The sequence below is a fragment of the Bombus bifarius genome, unplaced genomic scaffold (genome assembly GCF_011952205.1).
Source record: "Bombus bifarius isolate JDL3187 unplaced genomic scaffold, Bbif_JDL3187 scf7180000008526, whole genome shotgun sequence".
Taxonomy (NCBI): Eukaryota; Metazoa; Arthropoda; class Insecta; order Hymenoptera; family Apidae; genus Bombus; species Bombus bifarius.
The window spans coordinates 20,015-32,639 of NW_022884708.1; the positions used below are offsets into that span (position 1 = coordinate 20,015).

The following is a 12,625-nucleotide window of genomic DNA, read 5'->3' on the forward strand; positions in this document are numbered from 1 at the left end:
GGTTGCAAGAATCACAACGAGTTACGGTGCCATCAATGGCAGACGACACTTACTGGTTTTCGCATTTCTCCTCCCACTATTAGCAGGAAATCTCCTGCTCGTCTTTGGGCAAGATATGCGAAGTCACGTTGGTTTCCGCAGAGTTCCGAACACCGTCGTAAGTAATCAGTTGGTTTGAAACATTCATTCTTGCTTCCTTATACGCTAATTCGTGAAATGAAATAGTTATAAAAAGAAAAAGGTCATTGGCTGCTATAATGTTTGATCCGCCTGTTGTTGCAGAACAACAGTTCGGGACATAATTCTGATTGTGTGACAGCAAAAAAGTTGTTACCAGCAAGAGTGATATTATCTAATTCATCAATTGATATTATCTTACATGATACTTATTATGTAATAGGACATTTTCATTATGTATTATCTATAGGAGTAGTTTTTGCTATTATTACTAGATTTATTCATTGATATCCACTAATTACAGGTTTAACATTAAACCAAAAATGATTAAAAATTCAATTCATTATAATATTTACTGGTGTAAATTTTTCCCTCAACGTTTTTTAGGATTAATATCTATGCCTCGACGATATTTAGATTATCCTGATTATTATTATTGTTGAAGATTAATTTCATCAATTGGAGCTATAATTTCAATAAACAGAATATTATTTTTTATTTTTATTATTTTTGAAAGATTAATTTCTAATGTTCCAAAATGGGTATTAATTCCCCCTCTTCTAACGCATTTAACTCATTTATATTCAGCAGAAGGAATAGCTCTGTGCAATCGCGACATTCTCTTGCGGATCTTAGCTCCCCTATTTGTGTATGGCATTTCTTGCAATGAGTGGCACGTCTGCGGCCTGTGTTTGCGCAAATGCTATGATAATTTGCTTCTTCGTACATCTGTACGTCCGCTTGCTGCATACGAAACAAGTCGTAACAACTTCCACAAATTGAATGGTCGTCGGTGCGGTAGGCAGGTCGATATCGTATCAAACAATAATACCTATGTAGGTCAACATAGTCTGTCAGACCTGCTGGAATTATCTCATCAGAATGACTATGAATTGCTTCTAAGTCTTCCGACTTGCCACCGGTAATGCACATTCTGTAAATATAGAAAAATTTCGTATTATTTGCATGTTCCTGAATTCGTTGTCCTTACTTCGTCCGTTTGTCGGTCCGTCATTGTTTATTGCGATTGTGAACTACTTTCAATTTTGAGGAAGACAAAGGGGAAAGAAGAAGGGAAAGAAAGGGGGATGCGCGAAGAGAGGGTAGAAAAAGTATAAGAAAAAAGTGACAAATAGACAGGAGAAAGTGTGAAACATAAAGCTAGGAAAGGAGAGGTTAGGTGGACGAAAGTACAAAACTAATTGGTCAGGAAGTAGATAGATAGCGACAAGAAGCAGACCGAGGATAACGGACAAGGCGAGAGAGAAGGAAGATCGCAGAAACAGGCTGGAAAGGTACAGGGTGACGGAGAAGGAGGTAGTAAAGACAGAGGGCGGCAAAGAAGCAGGGAACGAGAGGATGGAGAAAATAGAGAGGAGTTCGGAGGTGATGGTAGAGCTAGTAGAGGAGATGAGGAGGGACAGGAAAGAGGAGAGAGAAAGAAGGGAAAAGGAACGAGAAGGGGAGAGGAAAAGATGGGAAAAGGAGAGAGACGAAGAGAGAGAGACAGATGGAGGAAGGAGAGAGAGACAGAAAGAGAAAGATGGGACAGTGAGTGGGAAAGGTGGAAAAGGGAGAAGAAAGAGTTGGAGAACAAAATCAGGAGGTTTGAGGAGGAGCAAGACAGGATAGAAAGGGAGAGAAGGAAGTGGAAGAGAAGGAAAGGGTAAAGCATAGACTGCCCAAGGTGTACGACTGGAAATGCAGGGCAGCAAGGAGAGAATGGAGAAAGGGAAGGGCAAAAGGGGGTATAATAACAGGCGTAAACAAAAATCTGAGGGAAATAGAGTATAAGGAAATAGGTGACGACATAGTAGAAAGAGAAATAAGGTACAAGGAGAAGACATATGGAATAGTGGTGGTGTATAACCGGAACAAGAAAAGGACATGGAAAGAAATGGAGGAAAGAGTAGAGGGGAGGGAAGAGGAAGTGACGATCATAGGAGGAGACTGGAATGCAAGAACGGGAGAAGAGGGAGCTGAGGAACGAGGAAAAGAAAAGAGCAGGAGATCAAAAGACAAGACAATAAATACGGAAGGAAGAATGCTGCTAAGGTTGCTGAATGAAAGAGGCTGGACGATAATTAACGGTCGAGACAAAGAAGGAGACGAGTGGACCTATGTGGGAAGAGGGGAAAATTAGTAATAGACTACGTGATTGGCAACCGGGAAGCGACAGAGGAAATAACAGACATGAAGGTAGGAAAAAGAGTAGAGTCCGTTGCCGTTGGAAACAGAAATAGAGGGACCAGAGTTACAAAGAGATGAGGAAAGAAAAGAGGAAGAGAAGGAGAGAAGGGAATGGACAAAAGAAAGTGTGGGAAGATATTTAGAGGAGTGCAAAGACTGGGCAAGCAGGGGAAGAACAGTAGAGGAAATGTGGGCAGAAATTAAGAAGAAGATAAACGAGGCAATACCAAAGAAAAGAGTAAGGATAAGGAAATGGAGCATAGGAGAAAAGATGTGGTACGACAAGGAGTGGAAAGAAAGCAAAAGGGAGATAAGAAGGAAAATGACAAAATTTAGAAAAGGAAAATGCAGCAGAGAAGAATTCATAGAAGAGAAGAAGAGATGGAGAGAGAGAAGAGGAGAAGGGATGGAGAAAATCAACAAGATCAAAACAGAGCAAGAAGCATGGAAATACATAAACAAATATAGGAGAAGAAGAGAGGTTGTAGACGAGGAGATAAGGGAAGAGGAGTGGAAAAATCATTGTATGGAAACGTTAGAGGGGACAGAAAGCAAAGAGGACAGAAGAACAGCAGTGCGGAGAGAGGAGGAGGAATCAAAGGAGGAGAGAGAAGACAACATAGAAAAGGAAGAGGTAATACTCCAAATAAGAAAATTGAAAGAGAAAAAAGCAACGGGAGAAGATGGCTTGGAAAACGAGGTATGGAAGTATGTGCCGAAGGAAGTGGGGGAGGCATTATGGGTGATGTTAGGAAAAATTTGGAATGGAAAGGGGATACCCGAAGACTGGAGAAAAGGCGTGATATGTCCGATTTACAAGAAGGAGGACAAGGGGGCAGTGAAGAGCTACAGAGGTGTCACGCTAATGGACACGGCATATAAGATCTATGCAGGAATTCTAGACGAGCGGCTGAAGGTGGAAATCGAAGACAAGCTGGTAGAGAGGCAATTCGGGTTTAGGAAAGGAAGAGGAGTGATAGACGCAGTGTACGTACTGAACCATATAATAGATAAACAATTGAGCGGGGAAAGAGGCAAGCAATCTGCATGCTTCGTGGATCTAAAGTCAGCGTTCGATAGGGTTGACAGGAAGAAACTGGGAGAGATAATGAGGAGAATGGGGGTGAACGAGAAGTTAACCAGAAGGATAGAGGAGATATAGGAGGAGACAAAGAACGTAGTGAGGATCAGGAACAACAACACAGAAGAGTTTTGGACGGTGAGGGGAGTGAGACAAGGGTGCCCGCTGAGCCCGACATTATTTAACATCTATGTGGCAGGGCTGGAAGAGGAAATGAGGAAAGGGCAAGTAGGAGGCATAGTGGTAGGAGACAGGAAGGTATGGTCATTATCATACGCGGATGACATTGTATTGATAGCGGACAGAGAAGAGGAGTTAAAGGAAATGATGAAGAGATTTAAGACATTCCTAGAGGAAGTGGAACTGGAACTGAGCACAGAAAAGACGAAAGTAATAGTGTTTGAAAAGAGAAGGAACAAGAGGAGGTAAAGGAAATGGAAATGGGGGGGAAACAAGAACTAGAAGAAGTGGATGAAATTAGGTATTTAGGGTACATACTGCAAAAAAACGGGAGCGACGAGAAGCATATTCAAGACAGAAAACGGAGGGCAGCAATTGCGATGAAGAAGACATGGAGCGTAGGAGAAAGGATATTTAAAAGGGACTACAAGAGAAGAATGAGGATGTTTGGAACACCGGTAGAGAGTGTAGCGCTGTATGGAGCGAAGGTGTGGGGATGGAACATAGAAGAGAGACTGGACAGGGTAAAAAGGAGATACGCGAGATGGTCGCTAGGCTTAGACACAACAACGCCAAACTATATCCTGAGAGAGGAGTGCAAGATAGAGGAAATTAGAGAAAAGGCATTGAAAAGAGCAGTAAGGTATGAGGAGAAAGCCTTGGAATCGAAGCAGGAATTAGTGAAGGAATGTATAAAGGAGAGAGAAAGGAATTGGGGAAAGGGCCAAGAAGGGAAAAGAGCAAGGAAAAGAAAGATGAGGCTAGAAGAGGCGAGAGAGTGAAGGACTCAAGGAGAGGCAGGAGATAGACAAGAAAGGATGACAGCGAACCAGATCATAGAAGAAAGAAGGAAAAGAGTAACAGAGGAGAGGGAGAAAAGGGAATCTAAAATACAACATACACTACAGAAACATGGCGAAAGAAGGACTACCAAAGTACCTTGAAGGAAAGATGAAATGGGAGGACAGAAGTATGGTAGCAAGATTCAGATGTGGTAACGAAACCAGGGCAAGAGAACACTGGAAAGAGGAGGGAGAAAGAGGATGCAGATTATGCAAAAAAGGAGAGAAGGACCTGAAGCACGTAGTAGAGGAATGCGAGATTACAGGAGGAGCAAGAAACATGGGAGAAGTGCTGAAGGAGACTGGAGAAGGACTGGCAGAACTGAAAGCGATAATAGTGAAGAGAAGAGCAGCAGAAGAGGGGGAGGAACGACAGGGAGGGAGCACAGCAAGGAAGCAAAAGCCAAAGAAGGATAAGCGTTAGATATAAGTAAAGGCAATATAAGAGATGTAATCTGGAAGTCGTCCAAAGCCGAAAGGCACAGACTAAGATTAATAAAATAAAATAATAATAAAAAAATAACAACTTTCAATTTATTTATGGTGACATATTGTGGAATTTACTGATTGCAGCGCGAACACTTAGTGAGTTTCAATGGGGTCTTTCATATTCGTTACCTTATCGTTCCTCCCTAACTCAAAGTGACTTGTTTTGTAGTTGATTGATCTCGGCGCGCACATTTCGCGACTTCTGATTGGTCTTTCACAGGCTCGTTGTTCTATTATTAATATTTATCCAAAGTGGCATGTTACGTAATTAACTACTTATGGCACGCGTATTTCACGAGTTCCAACTAATTTTACGTACTTGTTGCTTTCCCATCTCTCTATTCCATGTAACATGAGCACGTTTCGTGAGCTGCGATCAGTTTTTCCACATGATCGTTACTTATTGTTTCAACTTCAGTTCTAGATTAATACGTTACATTATAATTGGCAGGCTTTTGCAATTTCCGTTTATTATTATTATTCGGTGCCCACGCGTTGGCGGTTCGCAAGTTTTCCTGATAGTATTGTTTTAATTTTGATTGGAAAATTAATACATACTAAAAATATCTGAGCGTGCTGTAATTGACAGGTTTTTATAATTCCCGTTTGTCATTATTATTCAGTGTTTGGACGTTGGCAGTTCGCGAATTTCCCCTATCATATTATTTGAATTTTGGTTGTAGATTAATATTGTAGAAAGTGAAAATATCTGTGCGTTTCACGTTTTAATTCCCGTAAACGTTCTTTACCTAATTCTATTATGCCCAGAGTACTGTCTCGCATCATTCGCGAGTTATGGCATATTCCTACCCTGTCTAAAGTTACGGTTCGTGTTAAGCGCGAGACGCGACAAGATGATTTCAACGAAATTCTCCAAGAAATTGCACTTTACAGATCTGTGCGTACTTCATGCAAAACTTCCATGCGATGCATTCGACATCAAAATAAAGTAAACAGAGTGTTTAGTTGACAGGATATCCCTTACTGGAGCGGAAAAGCGGCAGGTTTCAACGTATATCCCCATAAGATTGCACTTTACACTACACTGCGCGCTGCAATCAATAAATTTCACAATATGCCACCATGAATAAGATAGGATTAATAAAGCGACAAGAAAAATGACTAGAATTCACGAAACGTGCACACCGCGATCAGTAAAATCCACATTACGTCACTTTCAATAAAATAATAAACATACTCACGTAAAATACTCGTCACGAATCGTTAAACACTTCAAGAAATTTTTAGAGATACTTTGTTATATCGAAGACTACGTAGGGATAGGTGTTGCGCGGTTGAAAGTTGGCGTAATATTGAGGTGCTCGCTGATGCGCTTTGCCTTGCGCGCGCTGTCCCCACCACAGTACACAGTGCAGTAAGCTGCCAATGAGGGCTGAGGGACGATGATGTTCTCAGGTAGAGTCAGCAGAGGTAAGCAGCAGCGCCGCATCAAAGGATCAGGTATCACCGTGAGCAGAAATAACCACGTGTCGAGAAGACTCATTATCAACAAAACGTAAAACTGCAATGCTCGTTGGGAGACTGGGAAGGAAATTAGCAGAAGCGAAGACTGTAGCATTCGCAGAGATAACTACATGCCGAAACTCCGCGTTCCCGTGGGAATAAACCGCAATTATCCAACGGTAGTTTTATTATAAATAGGAGTGGTCACCTACTACAACAGTCAGTTATTAAGAAGTCAGTCACAATTATATTCCGGAGCAGTTACGGTCCATCAGATTTTGCAGTTACGCAATAAATATCAAGAGTCACTATCAACAACCACATACTCTCGTAATGCGATAGACAATATATTATATATGTCGGAGATGAAAGAACACCGGAGTCTGTAACTGAACAATTGTAGTTATTCAATCCGATTGTAATTGTTCGAGAGTTGTGATAATGAGCTTGGGCTCGAGGCGACAGTCAGTCGCCGAACGTAGCCGCGGTCACGGGATGAACGCTTTGCCCAGCAAAGGTATGGAGTAATTCTATAGCTCTCCTTAAAGGAAATATTCGTGGGGACACGCGACAGTAAACATTCCAACGGTTTCTGTCCCGTGGCTCGCCACACGCAGACCCTATTCTTCGAGTAAGATGATTGCCAGATGTCGATGCGTCTCCGCAGTACATGTTCGGCTAGCCCGAGGGCCCGTTATAAATCTTAAGGTTTAGTTAACTAAAGTCCTTCAAACAGACAAACAGTCTTTGTCCCAACTACGGGAAGATAGGGGAGACATATTTTTCAACGAGCGCGGTCTCCCACTAGCAACTTTCCCTCGAGGGCGGCTAGCATCTTTTTCTAACCACCGATATGGAGATTGACCAATTAGCAGCAACGTCAATTTCCCTTACTTTCTGAACGAAGGCTTTTCTCGACGAATCCGATGATCTCGTATCCTTAGACACATCCCATTATAGTTTTCCTCTGTGGCATCATCGGGACGGGAAAGGCACTCTCGTTCGCGATCTCACTGATGAAAGGAGTAACCCTTTACGACCAGTGAATATCACGCATCCGACTTAGATTTTGTGAGTACGTTCATCTATCATCCCGTCGACCGCGGATTCGTTATTGAACCTAGGATCATTGTCATTAGTTTCTCGAGTGCCTAACTACCACGGTTACTTGTCCGGCTCTATAATAATCGTATTTGCACTAGTCAGTGTCTTCTCTATTGCATAACGACAACGTGTAACCCAAACGAAGATTCGTTTCACGCCCCTAACCCTAATTCTAATGTCCGCTCCGACATATATATAGATATAAATCGGTATATATTACGTTATCTTCAGTAGCTGAAAACGCGATAAATTTTACAACAATATATTCTTAACCTATATATATTGCATGGGTATACATGTTTATCGAAAATATCGCGGGCGAATTTAGTATTTACCTTCATTTTCGAGGTAATCACGCAAATACAAAAGTAAAATGACAGTAAGTGTGCTTTATAAATAATCGGATTATTAATTGTTAATTATCCTCTCAAATCCAAAATTTCATCTGACCGCTTCTTACTATTCCTGTAAAGGGTATGCGTGTTAATTAAAACCCACCTATATCTGTAACAACATATCTATTTTTCTCTAAAATCTTTTTAATAACGTAAGCGCTTTCAAATTTCGGTAGCAGTTCCTTATCTACTCCCGGTGCGACGTCCGAATTGCAGATCATCACGTATCGTCGATTTGATACTTTGTCGCTTTTTTATGTTTTCTGTCGTAGACGCATTTACTTTCTTGCTCAGGCTTGTCACACATTCCTGTTGCTTAAGGGGGGGGGGGGCGGAGGTTAATTCGTACAACAAAAGGCATGTCTTTGTGAATTTTTTCTGACGATACAGTTAAAATTTCTTTTTTAAAACCAACAGTACATTAAAGTATGACACTCGAAGAATATTGTATAAAATTTTCACGGAGAAATATTAAACAATACGGCAATGGCAGCAATTATTCGGACGTGTCTCGGAAAAAAGTATAATTACGGTGTCCTACAGAACTTGGTGCTTAATCATCAGAAATCGAAAAGTTAAAGTTCATTCGTTAGGTAACAGTTTTCCCCAGGTAAGGCTGCAAAGACTTTTTCGAAATTTCAATTTTTCACTTTTTTGGAACACTTTGAAGGGAAAAACGCGATTTTGTGCGAAAATTTTCGGCTAATTTGTTATTTTAAAATAAAAATAATTAACAAATTTGAAAAAACTCTACAGCGTTACCTTGAGCATTATGTACGGAAGTAGTTTTCAAAATTTCAAAAGGATCGTGCAGCAGTTTTGAAGTAATTGGGGGCACCGACTTTGAAAACGTGAGTTGCGGGGAAAATGCTTTAAAGTTTTGAACACTAAAAAATCTGGTATAAAACGTTCATAAGCGAATTTTATCGGTTTACCTCTTGACTAGCGTAGCAATTGTTGAAAAGACTAATAAAAAATCAATTATCCTATAATATTTTTCACGATCCTTCGTAATTTGATCTTCAACAGTCACTTTTATTCTTTTAGCTGACGCGCTATTTGTTGAAGTGCCTTCGTATTTACGTTTATGCGGAGATACAATTTTTCTAAGTCGATATAATCTCGAACCAGTTGATTGTCTATCAGATCTAGTAACTTTTTTAGGCATTTTAGTAATAATTTAACACAAAACTTAATGAAAATGGAATATTTACTCCTACACTAAATTTTTTACTCTACACTGACAAAATATACAGTACAGGTATAAGGAGGTTTGTACTTAAGTCGTTAAGTACTATAAATAGATCTGGGAGTAAGATTAGGTATTATATAGAGAAAAAAATGTCTGCGAAGTAACAATAGCAGGGTCGGGTCGAGTAGGTAATATCATCTGACATGTATAAAAATACTTGTAACTTCGTCAATTTTGCTCCAATCGACTTGAAATTTTAACATAATATCCTTAAGATGTTATGCATTCAACTAAAAAAATAAAAAAAAATGCAAAAAAAAATTTTAAAACCTTACCCCCCCCCCCTTAATGAAGCCAAGCTGATTCATTTCAAACAACAATAGCGAAGGACTTTCTTCCGTTGACCTGCAAACTGTATTGTTCTAGGCGAATTCTACTGGTCTCAAGACTCGGTCCCATTTCCCGGGTGTTACCGACAATTTTGCCAGCATCGGTGTCCCGTTTGCCTGTGATTTGCCGTTCGTCTTAGGAATTCTTTGAGTGGCCCGGTCGAGAAAACAAAAGCCTCGATTGCTAATTACTCGTCTGGGTCTACTTTAAGTTCTAAAATATTTCGTTATGAAAACTCATGTTGGTAAACACCAACCTCTTATGTGTTTGTCGACTGGCATGGATACAACCGTTTGAAAAGGTACATTACCTTTTCTCAATTGCGCCAACATTCTTCGATTTTACCACTAGTCGTCGGCGAAAACTTTGAGCATTTCAAACAATTGCCAAAATATTTGTGTCTTACTTTCTGTCAACCAATGAACTCTACTAATACTTTCGACGATTTTATTGAATCCTTAATAACATTATTTTCCAAGTACAGCTCGCGCTAATCGCCGATGGAATCGAAGGTCAAGCATCCTCCAATCGGCTCAATATCAATGATCAGCGGCCATCGAGCGTGCGATCAGTTCGTTTTTACTGCCAAACACAGCCAAATTTCTAAACAAAACAAATTCCTTCCGCTCCCCAATGGTAAGTTTTTTTTATTATTGTTATTTAATTTGTACTTTACAATTTGTCCAGCTGAACATTTGGTACATTTTTCTAACTTAATTGCTAAATAATATGTGAATGGCTACCCCCAGCGGGATACCATCTTCGAGTTTGGCTATTTTATTTCTTTAGTGAGGTCAGTGGGGTGTTTTCTTTTTAGTCTTCTATGAATGGTAAGTGTGTTCCAGATTTCTTACACGCTACTTGTTTCTCAGGGTTGTGTATATATATATATATATATGTATATATGTATATATATATATATATGTGTATATATATATATGTATATATATATATATATGTCGGAGATGTAGGGACAACGGGCCTTTCTTTTGGAATTTTGGGAAGATCCCCGATACTTTTGTCTAAACTATTTATTATAGCTGTACTAAAATAATAGAACTTAGAAGTAGTTGTTGAGATACGATCTGATTGTGTTTGCCCGAGATTTGTGACAGTGGGCTTGGGCTCGAGGTGACACAACTGGTCCCCGAACGTAGCCACGGCCGCGGGATGAACGTTTTTACCTAACAGAAGAAGTGCCAATATTGAGGGACACGCGCTGTATTAAGAAACAAGCCCTTGGAAGGAATGACGGCTCTACGCGGGTTTGCCTAGTAACGGCGCCTAGAATTTTGTTGATATCCCCGATGAATATGCAATTGACAAATGTGATCGTATCAGTCTTTTATTCTTGTGATCACCTCGGAGAGTTTACACACATCGTCTTGTCTGTCATTTTGTGACTCAAAATATATTCTATTGTACAAAGAGTTTTCCCCGTTGATCGTGGATTCGTTATTGAACCTAAGAACATTGTCTTTAACATCTAGAATGTCTAATCACCACGGTTAGTTGTCAAACTCTGTTAAATCAACATTTGTACATATAATTGTAAATATAATCTCCATTGAACAACAACGATGGCTTGTCCTAATGAAGATACATTACACGCCCCTAAGTCTAACGCCAACCCAACATATATATACAAGGCGTTACTCTACAGCTGTAGAAAAATTTAAGAGGCGATTCTTCAAGCTAAAATAAGATGCAAATCAAGAATAAAAAGATTGCGTTTTTGGCTTTGTTTTTTAGTTATTGTCAATTAAAACATAGCCGAAATATCTCTGTGTCCGAGCAAACCCCCTTACCTGAACAAAAGTAGGTCAACCTAAACAGCGAGGTGCACATGGATTCTCAAATCGAACGATCCATAGGCCTACCTAGCACAAATCGTAGGGAAGGATATTATGACATTTGACGACGTAAACCATCTTGCGCGACGCTTTGTAAGAAAAATCGTAAATGAATGACAAATAATGCAAAAGTGAAAGAAATAAAAGCGTTTTAAAAACGAAAATTGAAAAGGCTCAAGAACATCTACAGTAGAATAACCTAAACCTCTACTAAATTAAACTTTATGTTTGTACTTTATGTTTGGCTGTTGAAATGATCCTGCCCTTCCAGAACTGTTTTACCCTTTTATCAAATTTCTAAAATCGCTAAAACATGTTATGTAACAAGATAGTAGTGGAGAGTCCATTCAGAAAGAAACTAATATTTAATTGCGAATAATTAAAAAAAACAGAGCCCGAAACGCAATATTTTTATCCTTGATTTTGACTTTATTTTGGTTTCAGGAATCACCCCTTAAATATTTTTACACCTGTGGCCGAACATCCTGCATAATTCCATTAATGTGCACGCTATTAATACATTTACTATAATTTGTATCAGTACAGATACAAGCTGTGTTTTTCAATTTGACCATTACTAAAACATGTTTTCCCTGACTTTCTGTTATAATGTATTGCAATTTAATACAAATAAATATAAAGTTGCCGAAATTTTAAATAATATAAATATAAACGAGCTGAAATTTTATAGTATGGTACTCAAGCATTGTCATACTAAATGCAGTCTACGACATTCTGCGCCGCCTTCGAAAAGGTTGCTGCAGTATACTTATTATACTGTAATATGTAAATAGAGTAATCTTAACCATTGTTGCATTGTTGTGTAAATAAAATATAAATAAAATAGACATTATTTCCAATTATTTTACCAATTAGCAGCGATGTGTTCTTTGTTCCGTTTATCAACGGGGATCAAGCGAACTTAAAACACCGTGCACAACCACATACTCGAGGCTGTAAGAAATATCTGTTGTAATTCAATCAAAAATGAATATTATCTATGTATTGAGTTTGAGTTAGCTTTTCGAATCCGACCGACGCGAGGCGACCGACAACACTACTTGAAATAATAAAAAATATTCTTTTCATAGAATAATGTTATCTAATTAATCATTCGCCTACTATTCTAATAATTGATTCGTTATTATTTCACGCAACCCAACCCTCTGACAACTGCATTGAAAAATCTAACCCAAATCGGAAACATAGATCATATTCACTTTTAATTTAGTTGTAAATTATAATTATAGAGATATAAAGATAGAGTG

General features: G+C 39.2%; 1 protein-coding gene across 1 annotated transcript; it reads left to right on the forward strand.

Moving 5' to 3' along the window:
* Positions 1-2,074: 2,074 nt before the first annotated feature.
* On the forward strand, positions 2,075-3,877 carry LOC117213221 (golgin subfamily A member 6-like protein 22). Its single transcript, XM_033458589.1, has 4 exons — positions 2,075-2,299; positions 2,393-3,358; positions 3,457-3,586; positions 3,648-3,877. The coding sequence occupies exons 1-4, from the start codon at positions 2,075-2,077 to the stop codon at positions 3,875-3,877; spliced, it is 1,551 nt and encodes a 516-aa protein (XP_033314480.1).
* The last annotated feature ends 8,748 nt before the right edge of the window (positions 3,878-12,625 follow it).